Genomic DNA, 18,461 nt, shown 5'->3' with positions numbered 1-18,461 from the left:
TAAGGGATGCAATCAGGGTTGCTTCCACTCACTTGCTATAAAAACATATTTTTCGGAATTATGCAATCATTAGATTGCTATACTGTGCTTGTAAGTAACGGGAAGAGGGCTTAAAGTATGTGTTTGACTCATAAAACCTGTCAATTTTGCTTTCAGAGCGTCACAATAAGCGATCTTATGATTCGTGAGCGTTCACTCAGAGTGAGCACTCACGAGTCGTAAAATTGCTGATTGTGACGCACTGAAAGCAATATTGACAGATTTCATGTGTCAAACACATACTTCACGTCCCCATCTTGCAACTTACTAGTACTAATTACCACTATACCATCTCATGATTTCATAATTCTGAAAAACATTTTTTTATAGCAAGTGAGTGGAAGTAACCCTGGATGCAATCTGCCAAAATGTTCACAATGGAATGCTAACCATGTGCATGATCAATACGTTAAATTTTGTCACAACTTCATGTTAACTTGAAAATCCAATTGTTTATCATCGTCAACCAATGATAAGTATACACAGATTTTGCGTGCTGCAACACGGATTTGTAATGTTGTTGAATGATGGACGTGGATTTTCTTCGTCAAGCGTCTTTGCTTGGCAATCGTTTAATCCACACAAAACAAACATCTTACTTTGTTACCGTGCATTGAATATTGAGCAACACGAGTTACTCAGAGTTACACAAAATTTACTCCAATATTACTCATTATCAAAAGCTGTCTTACCCCTAGGTTAGAATTGATTTCGAGAAATATTAATGCCGGTAAAATAGGGGTTCCATTTGCCGCTAATGTACCAGGACGAACGAATTTTTTTTTTCAACAAACTAGTTCTCAGCAATAGTTAGCAATAGCAAGGAGAATAGTTGAACTAACGGGGGAGAGGTAGCTCATCGATTCTTCCGGTTCGCCTCCTAGCATCGTGCTATAAGGTACCAGGCGATAACCAGGGTAGTTGATCGATAGCTCGATGACGTCATTTCGTTGGCGTCTGCAATGGGAAATTCTCATAGCAGGCGTTGACGATGGGACGTTGTCGAGTTGTTGAATAGCAACTATCGTGGTAACTCACCGATTACCTGTCGATCTGCCAAATTTGGAAAGACGTCTGCATTGAATTGTCTCATATAATAATATTCCGCCCACTATATCACAAGAAATTGCGAGTAGCTGAGTGGAATGGAGATAAGTTAAGCATTGGGTACAGGACCAAGTCTCCCCTGGGTGGTGCCAAAAGATGAGCGCAATAGAATCATCAAGTTGCCATAAGGCACGGAATGAGACTATTGCATGGCTGGATAGTCAAAGTCTTCCATACGTTAGTCATTTCAGGTGGATTAGAACAGGTTTAGGTTTAGGGTGGGTGTTGGCCAGATTTGGATTTTTCAGATGTAATCCTGGATAGGACCCTGTCATTGAACGTCGCGTGAAAGTGGAACTTAATGAAGGCCTAAATACTTTTTCGTAGTTCTTAGTTTTCGGATTTGAAAGATCGTCGGTTACAGTGGCCTGCTTATAGAGATTTATAGTAAAATCGCTTGTGTATCGTGTATTTGCGAAACTCGTTGTTGTCGTTGGTTCCGGGTTTGAATGGATACAAAAATTTGAGCAACGGTATCATGTGATATGAGGGGCTCGGTGACCTTAGAGCAACCGTTTTTGCTTACTGAGCAGAACATCATGAGTCTAATCTCAGGCCCATCCACATTCAAGATTCGTCAATCGTTTTATTTGTTAATATGACTACATGGTAATAACAGCAACTCGGTGATTAAAAAGGTGCTCGTCTGCCTAGTGGCAAACGTTTTTGCTTACTGAGCAGAAGACCGTGGGTTTAGTCCCAAGCTCCTTCGCGTTATATGATCGTTAGGGCATCAATTCAGCTTATCGTTTACCAAAACGAACCCTGCTGCAAACCCAACCCTCTTATCCAACATCCCAGTGATTCCTCGTGGAAGTGCAGAGGTGTTCTCGGCTTCCATCAAAGCGAGTGTCATGTCAACACAATCCTTCACATTCCTTTCTTGACCTGTGTTCGGGCGCGGCCGGCGCTGGTATTGCCTAATTTAAGATCACCAGTTTTTACACATTGAGGATGATTGCTAGTCCCAAGCATCGTCTATTGGTTCTCTGTGTAATTACAGCTGATCTGGCAGTAACAGAGTAGCAACCGTGGGCGGTCAATCAAGCTCAAGCTTAAGCTCAAGCAAGGAGAATAGTTGAACTAACTTTTGTCGTATGTACCACCCCCTTATAACCCTCCTCGTTGATGGGAGTTGTAAATATGTCTGTGATTTTGTACCTTTTTAACCAGTTTGACCAAATGTTTTAAATTTTCACGCGAATCGGTTGTCTGGTGCAGCAAATGATATCAGATAGATGAAATATGATTAGTAAGTCTTAATTTAGATATTTCCATAACGTATGGCTACGATATTATCGGTTCCGGGAGTTCCGGAAATCGGTTCTGTATGACATAGTAATATCTCAGGCAAAAGTATCTTGTGGCATGTCAAATAGGTAAAATCAAGTGAATGATGATGATTTGAGATGATTTTGGCTAGTTTGGCGTCGGTCCCAGAACGCGGATCTGTGAATTCCGGCGAACGGTTTGTTGGAATATAATTACATTGAGGTTATGTTATCATATTATGCCAAAATGACAAGCTATGATCAATGAAATCAGGTTTTAGTGTATCTGATGACATATGGGCACATTGACATCGGTTCCGGGAAATCCGGTTTTATACCCCACAGTAACATTCGCGGTATAATAATCATGTTGCATATCAAATCATGTTAGCACGATAAGATAAGGTCAATAAAGATAATTTGTGGTAATTCCTTTGGCATATGGTCACATTGGCATCGGTTCCGGGATTCCAGAATCCCCTTTCATAGATTCCGCAATACGATACGGTAATACGGATCTTGTAATCCGGTTCTTTAGGCCATAGTCATATTTGAGGCAAATGAATCATACTGCATATCAAATCATAGGATATTGCCATGAACGATTATTTCAAATAATTTAATTGTCATATAGACAAATTGGCATCAATTTCAAGGCTTACAGTATCTGGTTTCGTAAATTCTGGATTATGACTAGAAATGATATATTTGAAACGATATAGTATGTAAAATCATGCATGTTCAACCGAGGTGAATATTATAATGGGTGATGCATATATTATGTCACACTCTAAGGGAGGAGGGGGGAGGTTTATGATTTTGTGACAAGCAATGCATTAGGTATAAAAAAAACGTGATGAAAGGGGGAGGGGGTTAGTTTTCTCTAAATATAGCGTGGATCGCCCCTGATGCATATAATCTGTATGCCACCATGCTCCGGTAGTCATTTTGAACTAACGATCCTAGCTAAAATATTCCAAAGAGTATAACCATCTGCCAGGGATCGGGTGCTACTCAATTTTTTGCGAGTAAAACACACGCTGTTGTGAGACTGCACTTTCATTTCCAAAGAGACGTGAAAGAGCATTTTAAATCGTGCAGCACATTTCATTCTTCTTGTGTTGGAGAGCTGCCGCTCCAACGGTGTTAAGTCTCTTTCTCTTTGTTTCTCCGACAGTGTCTCCTCTATAACTGTAGCGTTGTAGGATAGCTAGCATCAGTGCTGTTAATTTTCATAGCATTCGATTGAAGATGAACCTATACAACTATTAAATCGATTCTGTGAAAAAAAATCTCTCGCGTCCATCATTTGAAGAGCCCCTTTCTCATTCGAAAGCTCATTATCACTGTCAATTGAGTCACTCACTATCATTTGATATACGACAGTGGAGTGTGGAAGAAACCCTGCTAAATGGTCCTGAACAGACATGTCGACCGGATGTCGGATCAATGTAAGGCTAATTTGAGGTCGATGTCGACCCAATGTCGTGTTATTGTCGGGTCAATTTTGGGTTTATGTCGGGTCAATGCCGGGTCAACATCGGGTTGGGGTTTGATAGAAGTCAGGTTGGTGTCGGGTTGGCTTAGATTTTTCGCCGGAATGTCGACCAGAGCTAACCCCCTTTGTGCAGAAAATTACACATCGATCTTAAAAAAATCTCTTAAAAAAATGCACCTAGCCTAAAATATGCAGCCATTCTTGTAAATCTCTAAGCCACGTCTCTCCCGATTGAAAAGTGCTACTCCCGTGATAACACCGTGCACTACTCGATTGTGCTATACGTAAGTAGCACCTGAGCTGACCTACTACTCTCTCCTAAATATGAAATCTCTCTCTCCTTAGTCTCTTTCTCCTTCCAAATATAAGGGACGCACTCCCTTATTTTAGAGTAGCACCAGTGTTTTTTGCACCACTCTGAGTTTTTAGTCGATCCCTGCCATCCGCGATCTGATCCAGGTTCTCCGGAAATCATTCCAGCCCAATAAACGAGGCTAAAATATATCATAGAGCGCAAAAAATTAAATTACCATAGCCTACCCATGTGAATATTACAATGCCAATCCTTCAGGAAATTGTGACCACATTCCTTCATACGGGATCTGATCCTCCGGTTCTCTGGAAGTAATTTTGAACTAATGTTCCTGACAAGCCCAAGTGAATATTATAGTACTTTCAGACTACAGAGTTATAACATGTTATAACTCTCCAGTCTGGACAGTGTTTTACAATTCCAACCTTTCGACTGGTTATAGAGGTCAGTAAGCAACTGTCCAGTCGCGTCTTTCATAGGCATCTTTGGATTCATCCTTGCTCCAATCAGACGTCGTGATATATCGCTGAGGAGGTGTATATCGCCGGTTGTTGCGGCATTCTCTTCTTCGTCTCTAGAGCCGACTACCGTTGACAGGATTCGTTGTTGGCTCCTCTGGCTCTCACCCGCTCTATCGCGGTTTTTGCTTCGTTACGCTCCACAATATTCTGCCAGGTTTAATCCATGACCCACTCTTTCTGCTCACCTAATTTGATATTCACCATAGGCAATATAAGTTCTATAGTGATTTGATGTGTCGCACTCTATGGCGCACTCATTGGTCTGGAATGATTTACAGGGAACCACTTGTTCATACAAGCGATCATATGGATAACGATTAATTTCGACTTCCCCAAAGAGGCCCTTGAATCAGATCGCAGAAGGTGGCAGTAATCATCAGGGTCATATTATATTGGCATCGTAATAATATTCAATTGGATTTGCTGTGGAAATTTAACGTATCACACTCAACCCAAGTAGCACATTTCCATCTCGAAAAGTAGAAGCAGCCTGTTTACGACTGATACAAGTCGAATAGAAGTTGCCACGAACGATTCGTACTAGGGATGGAGTATTTTAGTCATAACCATAAGTCCAAAATGACTTCTGGAAAACTCTGGAACAGATCCCGGTAGATGCAAGTGTCCTCAGCTTCATGTTTGATTGGAATTGTAGTTGCTGTAGTGGTTTGGAGTGCCACACTCTATGGAATATTTTAGCCAGGATCATAAGTCCAGAATGACTTCCAGAGAACCTGTATCAGATCCAGATTTCCAGAATATTTTAGCTAAGGCCGTTTTTTTCCTCTGTTCGGGACCTAACACCACTGCGACCATTAATTTGATCTATTGTAGTATATCCCGTGTCCTTAGTTACGTGCATGTCCTATTACTCCATCACTATTGAGAGATGATGAAGTATTCGGTTTTTTTACAGTTGTCATTCTTGCATTTATCGCAAGGATCCGACTGTCATTGAAAGGCATCACTATTTATACACAGCAAAACATAAATTTTAATATTACATCCAAGAGGATGCACTTCAATCGTGTCGAACAGATCCGCGTTCTGGGACCGATGCCAAACTAGCCAAAATCATCTCAAATCATCTTCATTCACTTGATTCTACCTATTTGACATGATTTGACATGCTACAAGATACTTTTGCCTGAGATATTACTATGTCATACAGAACCGATCTCCGGAACTCCCGGAACCGATAATATCGTAGCCATACGATATGGAAATATCTAAATTAAGACTTACTAATCATATTTCATCTATCTGATATCATTTGCTGCACCAGACAACCGATTCGCGTGAATATTTAAAACATTTGGTCAAACTGGTTAAAAAGGTACAAAAACACAGACATATGTACAACTCCCATCAATGAGGAGGGTTATAAGGGGGTGGTACATACGAAGTTAGTTCAACTATTCCCCTTGAATAAAAATCCAAGTTTATGAAAATCGAATGAGGCATTGCTGAGAACTAGTTTGTTGAAAAAAATTCGTTCGTCCTGGTACTTTACGGGTTAATGTTAACTCAGCATGAATCTATGCATGGTATTCTAAGGAAGTCTTCTAGAAAGTTCTCTTCAAAACTTTAAGACTTCGTTAAAGTAAAAAAAAAAGATAAATACAAAAAATTATGTTTAATAATTAATATAATATTAATAATATTAATAAAAAATCTTGAATATTTTCTGTTGGGGTTTAATTTTAATTTCAATGATGAATGACGAAACATGAAGACAATGTAAAAACTTACAAATCGATGTACAAACTCCCATGAATATTCACTGGATCGCATAATCAACGGACTATCGTTAGGATGACCTTCTTACTCCTAGTTCCCATACTCTGCAAACCAAGCAATTTATAACATTTAAATTCATTGATTTTCATCTGATTTTGACGTGCAATATGACAGAAGATGTGCTTTACTTTTTATTTGTTTAAAGGCTTGTGATAAAAAAGAAATTCTTAGTTTCGTGAGCTTGGCAAACGCTTTTTTTTTTCTTCGTTTTTTTATTAAATACACGGTAAAAAAAAATAAAAAGATCAACTTTTCTAGGAGCTAATTCAACAATTGTTTTTGATTTGCCTGTTTTCATTATATCATTACCATCCATGCGGCTTTAGCTTCATGTTCACGTATGGATTGTTTTACTTTTATGAAATATTAACGTAAAAACCTACATCTAGAATACAAAAAGATGCATTTTAACCACCTATGATTTTCCGATTTCACACTCACGCCAAGCATGTCTTACTCTTTTACCTTCAACTCACTTCTGTCTGTGTGTGTGTGTGTCTTTCCATTAAATTAATATCCTTTTTGTTTTCTTTTTTTCTAAGTCAAACTTGAACATGAACAGTTCATTAAATATTCGTCAGACGATTCTCCCTAGAACAATCACTGCACTTGGCTCCAATTCGGAATGAACAGATCACTAGCAATAGCTTCCTCAACTCCTCGTTCGTTGACCTTCCTCATAGGTGTAGAACCTTCCCAGATCCTATCCATCCTGACCTCTACTCAGTTCGCTAACATGCACAGAAAAAGACCAACTGAACGCTTCTACACAGTACGATCATCCGATTATTGTTTTGTATTTGAAATACGAAAAGCCTATCCTTAACCTCATCCCTCGCTTGCTCATAATCTTCACAGTCTTTACCTAGCATTTATTTATTTTTTTTATCGTGAAAGCAGTCCCTGGTTTGTCACTTGATTCCCAGAAAACGTAAAATAAAATTGTGGTAACTCATAAACAGGTGGGCATCAAAGAAGAACGAAAAAAGGCGTGAACCGATGATTTTGTGCCACACGTTACTCTCACAGAACACAATTCGATAGTACACAGTAAGTTGCAGTTGTAGTGGCGGGTTCCATCTATGCCCAGCATCCGACACGACGAGCGCGAACCATAAAAAAGGGGTCCGGCACTCACTGAGATGGTTTCTAACTCTCCAGGTTCTCCATTCCGCGTTCGATCTCCTCGATAGCGCTGTCCTCCGTTCCGGAACCGGTCAGGTCGGACAATTCGTCCAAGCATTTTTGTCGCTTGCGGACGTTCCAGTGCAGGCACTCGGCCAGCGAATCGAACCAATCGGCGATTTGGTCCTGGGCGCATATACTTGGCACCGGGTAGATCGAGGTCGTCACGTGGAGACTGGAAAAGGAATAAAAGAAATTTGATAAATTAGAAATTATTATTATTAAATTTTATTCATCTGACCATATGAAAACAAGCTTAAAACTATTTTTTCTTTTCATGTGTGTCACACTTCATTTCACATTTATTGTGAAATATATCTATTTCATGTGTGAATCTTATGCTGCTAACTTTGTCTGAACACTATTGATTCGCTTTATTTATTATTTATTATTATTATTATTATTATTATTATTATTATTATTATTATTATAGTCCATCTGACTTGATAGTTTCAATGAAACACTTAAATCTAAATGTAGTCACTCATTAAAAATTGAAAAATTGGCCGACAGCAAACGATGACGAAACCTGGAGCCATTGATGTCAAAGTCAAATAGGTCAGAGGCTTCGTTGAATTGATGAATCATGGCGAAAAAGGAACTGTTTGCAGCATAGTTGGTTGCGTACTACTTCATGTAGCAAGGTTCTCGGACGGAGTGTTCGGGCAGGAGCATACAGATTATTTTTGGCCAGTAACTCAGGAACATCATATTCTACGAGCAGAACTTTAGCAACGAAAACGACCTGCGATATGTTTCGTCGCTTAGCAAGAGTATCCAAACCCAGTAAACGACAGCGGTCAGCAAACGGTGACAAATTCAGCGGGTCACTCCATGGAAGATAGCGCAGTGCGTATCTGACGAATTTGCGTTGATCAGCTTCGAATCGAACACACCATTCCAGACAACACACGCGAATTCCAGTAAAGGGCTTTAAAACACAGAGAATCACGACATTCCTTAGAGATCTTGAACATGAATCCAAGCTGACGCCTAGCTTTGTCGATCGTGGTTGAGAAGTGCCGAGTGTATGTGAGCTTCTCAGCCCTAGTTCGACGGAATCTAATTACGCAGCACTTTGAGACGCGCAGGACCATAAAATCACGTTCATACCAATCATTAAAGATTTCAAGAAGGTTTTGTAGTTCTAAACAGTAGGCATAGCCTCGAACGACTAGGTGAATCTTCAAGTCGTCGGCAAAAAACACTTTGCACGTTGCACGAGGTACGATCTAAGCCGGCTGCAGAAGGAAACAGAACATTCAACTTTTTCAAGCTTTGATAGCAGAACGTCGTGCACAACTCTATCAAACGCTGCTTTAAGATTAGTGTAGATGGCATCCACTTGAAGTTTCTCGCTTACTTTTTCCATACAGAATGACGTAAAGCTGACGAGATTAGTTTTCACGGAGCGGCCAGGAAAGAAACCATGTTGATATCAACTTATGTAATGCTTGCAGGAAGCAAACAATTTCTCATTTATCAGCGAACTCAAACAACTTAGATTCAACCTCAAGCGAGGTAATCCCAATGTAGTTTTCCACATTGCGTTTGTCTCCTTTCTTGAAAACAGGGAACATAGTAGAGCGTTTCCATAGTGCGGGAAATTTCTGTTGACGAAGTGACAGGTTGAAGAGCAAGAGCAGGTTGAAGAGCAAAGAGCAGCTAAGATATCGGAGAATTTTTTTAGGACAGCAGATGGAATAACACTCGGACCTGGTGAAAATTATCATTTGGTTTTACTCATCACAGAGAGAACCATACATCTACGGCAACAACATCCATGTTTACGACGTCGGTTGACACATCACGGACGGTTCGCTCAATTTCTGCTTACGATGGGGAGTCATTCGAGAAGACGCTTAAGAAGTACCTAGCAAATAGGCTGCATCTTTTTTTTTTTTTTTTATTAATTATTTTATTTGTACAGGCTCAATCGAATAAACTTTACAGAGCCGAGTTATCATTTTCATTATACATTATTTATGTCTTATATTTAATGTTAAAGGAGCTGGACCGGATACTCGCGGTTGTCTCGTGGTTAGTGGAGATTTACAATTTTTTTGGATGGGAAAAAGGAGAGGGAGGTTTGAAATGTGGTTTACGATACAAATATTTAATTAATCCTAAAACATGAACTAATTTCTATTCATCTTGAAAACAAACATAAAAAAAAACCCAACACGTACAAAATACAAACTAAACACAAGGTTAATAAAACTTACAATCTAATGTTAATATTCTTAAAGTAAACATATATGAGTTTCATAAACTCCAGATCGCGTCTAGCCAAAATATCCCGAACTGGAACATTAGGTTGTCTACCTCGAGCCCGAAGGGAATCGTACAGTTCAGATCTGACTCCGCGATGCTCAGCACAAGACCAAATAATGTGATCTGCGTCCTGGTAACCTTGTCCACATTCACAGAGATTGCTGTCCTTCAGCCCAACACGGAACAAGTGAGCGTTTAACGAATAGTGATTGGACATGAGGCGAGACATCATACGAATGAAGTCTCGACCCACATCCCACATCCTTGAACCAAGGACTCTTCGACACCTTAGGGATGATCGAATATAGCCATCGTCCCAAACTCCCTTCACTCCACTTATTCTGCCAGCTGACGAGTGACTGTTGACGATAAATGAAGAAAAATTCATCGTAGGCGATTTGTCGATCGTAAATATCGCCTTCCATAGCGCCCACCTTAGCAAGTGAGTCCGCCATCTCATTGCCCGGAATCGAGCAATGAGATGGGACCCATGCAAAGGTGATGACAAAAGATCTTAAAGATAAAGCACTTAAAAGCTCTCGTATTTTCATGAGAAAATACGAGGAGTGCTTTACCGGCCTCATGGAGCGAATAGCCTCGACAGAACTGAGACTATCCGTAAAAATAAAATAGTGATCTGGTGGAAGTGAGGCGATCGTTTCTAGCGTATAGTATATTGCCGCCAGCTCAGCAACATATACGGAACAAGGAGCTTGAAGCATTCGAGAGGCGCTATGAAATTCGTTAAAAATACCAAAACCAGCGGACGACTCTATTAGTGATCCATCTGTGAAGAACGATCTTGCGGAATCAACTTGGCCAAACTTTGCAGCGTAAATTGACGGAACAATCATAGAACGATGATGTTCTGGGATCCCACGAATCTCCCGCGTCATGGATAAATCAAAACTAACTGAATTGCCGAAGTCGGAGAAGCATACACGATGAGGATTATGCTGTGAAGGGCTGACATCCAGTGTTATGTACACGTAGTACAATGACATAAAATGAGTTTGAGGGTTTAGCTCAAAAAGCTTCTCAAAGTTTGCAATCACCAGTGGGTTCATAATTTCACAACGGGTGAGGAGCCTGAGGGATAATTCCGAAAACCGATCAGAGAGTGGCAACATGCCCGCCAGCACTTCAAGACTCATAGTATGAGTCGAGTGCATGCATCCTAACGCGATACGAAGACAACGATACTGGATCCGTTCCAGCTTGATGATGTGCGTTTTAGCTGCCGACTGGAAGCAAAAACTACCGTACTCTAAAACCGATAAAATCGTTGTCCGGTACAACGTCAGAAGATCTTGTGGATGGGCTCCCCACCACGTTCCGGTAATTGTTCGAAGAAAATTGATCCTTTGTTGGCATTTTCGTCTCAGATACTCAATGTGGGATCTCCAGGTGCATTTGGAATCGAACCAGACCCCAAGATATTTGAAAGACATGGAATGAGTGATCGGCCTACCCAAAAGTTGAAGCTTCGGTTGTGCTGGGCTATGCTTCCTAGAAAAAACAACCAACTCAGTTTTCTCCGTGGAGAATTCGATACCTAGCTGAATAGCCCAAGTAGACAAATTGTCTAGGGTATCCTGTAAGGGTCCTTGCAGGTCAGCCTCTCTGGGCCCTTTCATAGACACTACTCCGTCATCTGCAAGTTGTCTCAGCGTGCAGTTGTCACTTAGACAATTATCAATTTCTCTGACGTAGAAATTATACAAAAGGGGGCTTAAACATGAGCCCTGGGGGAGACCCATGTAACTAAATCGAGAAGCTGTAGAGTTTCCATGAGAAAAACTCATATGTTTCTCTGACAGCAAATTGTACAAAAAGTTATTAATTAATGGAGAAAGGCCACAAGCGTGGAGTTTGTCTGAAAGGACTTCAACCGATACTGAATCAAAAGCCCCCTTAATATCCAAGAACACAGAAGCCATTTGCTCTTTTTTAGCAAAAGCCAACTGAATTTCTGTGGAAAGCAACGCGAGACAGTCGTTCGTTCCCTTGCCCCTACGGTAACCAAATTGAGTATCTGAGAGTAGGTGGTTCGTCTCAACCCATTTGTCGAGGCGAAAAAGGATCATTTTCTCCAACAATTTTCGAATGCACGATAACATCGCGATGGGACGATACGAGTTATGATCTGAAGCGGGTTTTCCAGGCTTTTTAATGGCTATAACTCTCACTTGCCTCCAATCATCCGGAACAATACTGAGCTCTAGGAGCTGACAAAACAAGTTCAACATGCGCCTCTTAGCGACGTCTGGGAGGTTCTTCAACAAATTGAACTTGATTCTATCAGCCCCCGGAGCCGAATTGCCACATGAAAGGAGCGCGAGTGAGAGCTCCAGCATTGAAAAAGGCTGGCTGATCTCGTCTACCGAATTCGTCGTTTCGCGAGGAATCATCCGTGCCGGCACGGAATCAGGACATACTTTTCGCGCGAACTTGAGAATCCAACGATCTGAGTACTCCTCGCTCTCGTTGTTCGAAGACCGGTTACGCATCCTTCGCGCCGCGTTCCAAAGCGTATTCATCGACGTTTCACGCGATAATCCGTCCACGAATTGCCGCCAGTATCCGCGTTTCTTGGCTTTGATGAGGCTCTTGAGTTCGCGTTCAAGAGCCAAGTACGCTTTGAAATACACGGGTGTTCCACGTTTCCGGAAAAGCTTAAACGCGTCGGACTTTTTACGATAAACCTCAGTGCATTGGTGGTCCCACCAAGGGGAAGGAGGTTTCCTACGCAAAGACGTTCCAGGAACCGGCCGAGTTTGAGCTCGAAGCGCGCTGTCCAAGATCAGATTGGAGAGGAAGTTATATTCCTCCAACGGTGGAAGCCCTTCTACCGACGACACGGCTTCCTCTATCGCGGTCTTGAACGTTGTCCAATCGATATTACGGGTGAGGTCGTACGCGACGTTAACGGATTCCGACGGATTGAACCCACTGGCAATCGAAATTTTGATCGGCAAGTGATCACTACCGTGGGGATCTTGGATCACATTCCACGTGCAATCCAACGATAATGAGTTAGAGCAAAGTGTGAGGCCTAATTTACTTCCATTTGAGGATGGACCAGCCAAACGTGTTACTTCTCCATTGTTAAGAATTGTCATATTGAAGTTGTCACAGAGATCATATATCATAGTAGAACGGTTGTCATCATACAGTTCCCCCCAGCCTGTACCGTGGGAATTAAAATCTCCCATAATCAACCGTGGAGCAGGAAGTACTGAACATATATCTGAAAGTTGTTTTCGATTCACAACGGCTCTAGGAGGAATATAAACAGAAGCAATACAAAGGCTCTTACCTTTAATAATAGCCTGACATGCGACAACTTCAATACCTGTAAATTGTGGAAGATTCACTCTATAGAAGGAATGGCACTTTTTAATCCCCAAAAGTACCCCTCCTCCACGCGAATCCTCACGATCCAGTCGAATAATGTTAAAATCATAAAAAGGAAGATCAATATCTGAAGAGAGCCAAGTTTCACAAAGAGCAAATACATCACAATCATTATTGTGAACTAAAAACTTAAAAGAGTCTAATTTAGGAATAAGACTTCGACAATTCTACTGTAGAATAGTGATCAAATCCCCGACCTCGTTATCCATCGAAGGAAATGATTGCTGCAAGGAGGGGCCACTTCAATGTCAATTGCTTCAAGAGGGTCTTCACAGTAGGAAGCATTGCCAGAACAATGCTTTTGAGAGGATCAGAAATATTCAGGTACTTGAGGATATCGTCCACAATTTTATCAAATGAGAACAACCCAGATGATGAAGGGGCTTCTGTTCTTAAAAATGGGACATCAGGGGTTTTGGATGTCCCCGGGAGAGGTGGAAAATCCTGGATATAGTCAGTTCTTCTGAATCCAGGAGGAGTAGAAACTTCCTTTTTTCCACCACTCCTTGATTTGGGCAAGCTGATTTGGGGTTCTTCATTCTCAACTTTCCGCGAACGGATGCGTTTTCGTTTCCGTGCTGAAAAACAGAAAGAAGTTCCCTCCTCAGCCAAGTCAGAGTCAGTCTCGTCATCTGACAAAAGAGAGAATGGATTTTTGTCGTTGGTCGATGGCGTGGCCGTCTTAAGCATTTCCGCAAAAGACTGCCGGGAACGTTCCTTGAGTGAGCGTTGTAATTTACTGTGAGGTCATTTGGGACCTCTCCTTTTTATTCTATACGTAAACGACATATCTTACATTCTCAAAAAACTTAAATTACTTATTTATGCCGACGACATGAAGCTCTTTTTGGAAATAAGAAATGAAGAAGACATCAATATATTCCGGAATGAAATACACATATTCTACATATGGTGCAAAAAAAGTCTACTAGAATTGAATGTAAAAAAATGTAACTTAATATCATTTAGTAGAAAAAGAACAACTTCAAATATTTCAATTGCATTAGGAAATCAAACTGTAGACAAATGTGAAAGAGTTAGGGATTTAGGAATTATCTTAGACTCTAAGCTAACTTTCATAGACCATTACAATACAATTATTCACAGGGCAAATAAAATGCTAGGCTTTATCAAGCGCTTTTGCTATAACTTTCAGGACCCTTACACAATTAAAACACTATATATTGCCTATGTGAGGTCAATACTGGAATATTGCAGTATTGTATGGTCTCCATTTTCAATCACGCACGAAGAAAGATTAGAATCAGTACAAAAACAATTTCTATTATACGCTCTTCGTAAATTAGGTTGGACTTCATTTCCTCTTCCATCATATGAAGCACGCTGCATGCTTATAAACATACAAACATTAAAAGAGCGTCGTGAATATGCAATGGTTTCATTTGTAAATGATATCGTTTCGCAGCGAATTGACTCAACAGAACTTTTATCAAAATTAAATTTCCATGCACCCACTCGGCAACTCCGAAATCGAAATTTATTTGCCATAAAACATCATCGCACAAATTATGCAAAATATGGGCCATTAAACCGCATCATGGCCTCTTACAATAAACACTGCGAAACCATTGACTTTACAATGTCTCGGCATAAACTAAAGCAATATTTTTATTCCATAAGAAATAACAACTCATAAAAGAAAAGACAAGAAAGCTGACACTACTTTTTTATATAAATATATATTTAAGAAAACAAAACCGTATTAATTGTACTAGTCTACGTTGGTTGACGAAATAAATAAATAAATAGAAATAAATAAATAAATAGATTGTAATTTCTCCCCGCGTTGTTTGTACACCGGGCATGACGAGAGACCATGAGGAGTTCCCTTACAGTACACGCATTTTGGTGCAGTGACTGTGCAGGCGCCATCCTCGTGCTTCTCCCCGCATTTGGAACAGCGTGCCTTGCTGCCACAGTGGGAGGCCGTATGTCCCAACTGCTTACAGTTTTGGCAGTTCATGACCCGGGGAACGAACAAACGCACAGGTAGTCGAAGTTTTCCCAGCTCGATGTAGTGAGGAAGGGCTGAACCAGAAAAGGTCACACGGAACGAGTCTGTGGGGGTAAAACTCTTTTTACCCTCGCTGACAGATACTGAGCCCAGTTTTTGGACATCCAGTATCTTCACCGGGGGAAGCAAACGGTTCTTGAAACGGCCAACCGCCTGCTTCTCCAAGATCTCGGGGGTCAGACTCGCTTCGGTGACCACACCTTCGATCTCCACATCACGAGCTGGGATGTAAACTCTGTACTCGAGCGTGAAGAGCTGGGAGGCAGCAATCTCGTTAGCCTGCTTAAGGTTAGAGACGGAGACACGAAGTTTATTGTGCCTAACCTTCGTGATTTCAGTCACGGCCGAGTATCGCTTCGTCAGATCATTAGTAATTTGCATTACATTCAAAGGTTTGTTTCTGGGCTGAAAGTAGACAACCCATGGGCCAGTCGAGTCATCTGGATAGGCTCGCGATCGGGGGTTTATCTGAGCCTGTCCTTTGCCAGACTGAGACGATGAATCAGGGATGACATCATCTTTCTTCTGAGATGATGTACGTTTTCGACCCTTCTTGCCATCGCGTGGCAAAGTGGTGTCATCTTCTGACAAAACGTCCATTTCGTCTTGCGACAAAATGTCCATTTTGCCGTACTAGTGGGAGCGAAAAACGCTCTACCACTGAAACGATAATCACTCGGACACAATACACAAAAAAAAACTACAAACACAGAACACAAACTTAAAATTTAACTGGTGGGCGAAAGAGAGAAACAAGAATAAAAACTTATCTGATAATCCTATACTACTACCACCGAGCGTTTAAACAGCAGCAGCGGAGCGACGCGCAGCGTGGATGATCTTCGATCCGCGTGTGCGGGCGGTCTTCGTTGGTGTGTGCTTATGTGAGGGTCGGCACTCAGTTGAACACACGATGATAGATGAGCGGTGTAAATGCGGAGGCAGATGCTGACACTCGATGACGATGATCCGTGTGCAGGTATGCGTTACCACGCACCGATGGTGCGCAAAATGGTTGGCGAATTGGCAATCGCAAAAACTATTTTCCTTCCGATGATGCCGAAAACACACTTTCTTCTCAGAAAAAAACTCACTTTTAGTTAATTATTTAGCTGGGAACTCTAAGCGAGAAAAAACTGATAATTTAAATCAAGCGAATAGCGAGAAAACTTCCAAAATAGCGGAGCGCGAACTAAGTCGACCGTACTTCTTGCTAGGACGCAGTGAGGCTGCATCTGATAGAAGTAATTTAAAATCTTGAACAGATGGAGCTCTGTAGATCTTCGTCTAGATCAAACTGACGATTTGAAAAAAAGGAGTTCATACGCCATAATAAGAGAAAGGGAGGGGACACGTAAATGAAAAGACAGTATTGAAATTAAAAAAAAAATAGAACAAAATAAAGTATCACGAGCTGCATTTTTGATTTCATTATTCATGCTTCGATGTACAGCAATGATCCAATTTTGCCAGCATGCTTTTTGAAAATCTTTTCTAATTTTCTACGATATTCAACCACTACTACATTGGAACTATTGCACCTATGTATTCTTTAAACATCAATTTTGAATATGTAACAGACAGATTTTGAATTAGACACCAAAATGGCGTCGGTCATCAATTTCCGGTCTCTAGACGTTACCCTGATTCTGGAAATACTTACTTCGAAGGATATTTGACCAGAACAACTGACGACAACAGCATTCTATATGAACAGACTCTCGAGATAGAGCATATACTAGAAGTTCATATGCAGACTAGCGCCGCAAAGTGAGAGGATTCTGAACTTAACTATCGACCATTCGAAGGTCATGATCTGCTGAAGAACTTCGCCTAATTTGCAAAACCTTTTAAAATAGAATTGCCGTAGAATTTAGCTCTGAACTTTCATGTAGTTCTTCTCGGAATTCTCCTGTAAACTCCATGAGAAGTCTCCTAAGTAATCTTCCAACATTCTCAAGGTGTTTTCCTCTAAATTTCATCTCAGAGATTTAAATAAATTCTGATTTCTTTGACAAGGACCTAGAAGTTTTTGTTTTTTTTTCTGCTCCCTTGGAATTTTTCTCTAAATCATCTTGAAACTATACTTAGATTCAGATCTCCGTTGATTTCGTTCAGTGTTCCTTCAGACTTGGAATTCTCCTTAAAACTCCTTAGGAATTTTCCACACAATTTCGTTATTTTTTATCTTAAATTGATCTTAAGAATAGTTCTCACAACTCCTCAGAATATCTTAATCAGAGCTAGCTTAGAATTCGACTCAAAACTACTACTAATACACTGAGCCAAAAAAAATCCTTAAAAATTCCATCATCAAACTTATGAACCTGAATAATTTTGATTGCATAAGATACTTATGAATTCCATAGGCATGAGTAATGCAGTTCATAAGCACGACTTATGAATAATTGTCGTAATACGTGGGGCATTACACCTTTAACCTATTCTTTTTCCCAAGCATTGATGGACGTGGGAACAAATCACGGAGTCAATAATCTAGGAGCTTCCGGTCTGCTATATTTTATATTACTTTTTCAAGTTTCATATCTTATGAATTCTGTTTCACATGCCAAAAACCTACAATTTCCATAAGAAATCCTGTCGCGGACAACGCACAAGCGACACAAAGCAAGCAAAAATCTATTGTACCCACACGCCACACAGAATTGTATTTCGCTCTACACTCCACACAGCAGGAAAACACAAACAGCGTCTTCACGCAAGAATATCCTCCCGGCCTGATCACTCTCGAACGAGTCGGTAGGTATAAAAGTACCGACACCAAACTTTACCTTCATCGCCATACCGTGGCGGCCATCGTGACGTGACGCAGTGCCAACGGTGCCTCAATTTTGGACACGGTACCCGCAACTGCAACATCAAGCCACGCTGCAGCAACTGCGCTCACGAACATGCCACTTCTGACTGCCCTGCGGATGGAGCCGGGGCGTTAAAATGCGCCAACTATGGTGGTGCACATCAAGGTTCCGGAAGACACTGC

The 18,461-nt window shown here is 41.0% G+C and overlaps 1 protein-coding gene across 3 annotated transcripts in view; it reads right to left on the bottom strand.

The window, feature by feature from the left end:
• Positions 1-6,786: 6,786 nt before the first annotated feature.
• Positions 6,787-18,461, bottom strand: part of LOC135712732 (NAD kinase-like) — a 113,103-nt gene continuing 101,428 nt past the window's right edge. For all 3 annotated transcript variants that reach the window (XM_065235773.1, XM_065235770.1, XM_065235772.1), the window contains exon 7: positions 6,787-7,909. In XM_065235773.1, the coding sequence (XP_065091845.1) occupies positions 7,699-7,909 (211 nt within the window). In that variant the 3' untranslated portion in view covers positions 6,787-7,698. The remainder of the gene's footprint in view (positions 7,910-18,461) is intronic.

The sequence above is a fragment of the Ochlerotatus camptorhynchus genome, unplaced genomic scaffold (assembly GCF_037179485.1).
Source record: "Ochlerotatus camptorhynchus isolate MF236.1 unplaced genomic scaffold, CSIRO-AGI_Acam_v1.1 ptg000503l, whole genome shotgun sequence".
NCBI lineage: Eukaryota > Metazoa > Arthropoda > Insecta > Diptera > Culicidae > Ochlerotatus > Ochlerotatus camptorhynchus.
The sequence above is the reverse complement of the archived record's forward strand: the minus strand, read 5'-3'. Positions and strand labels throughout refer to the sequence as shown.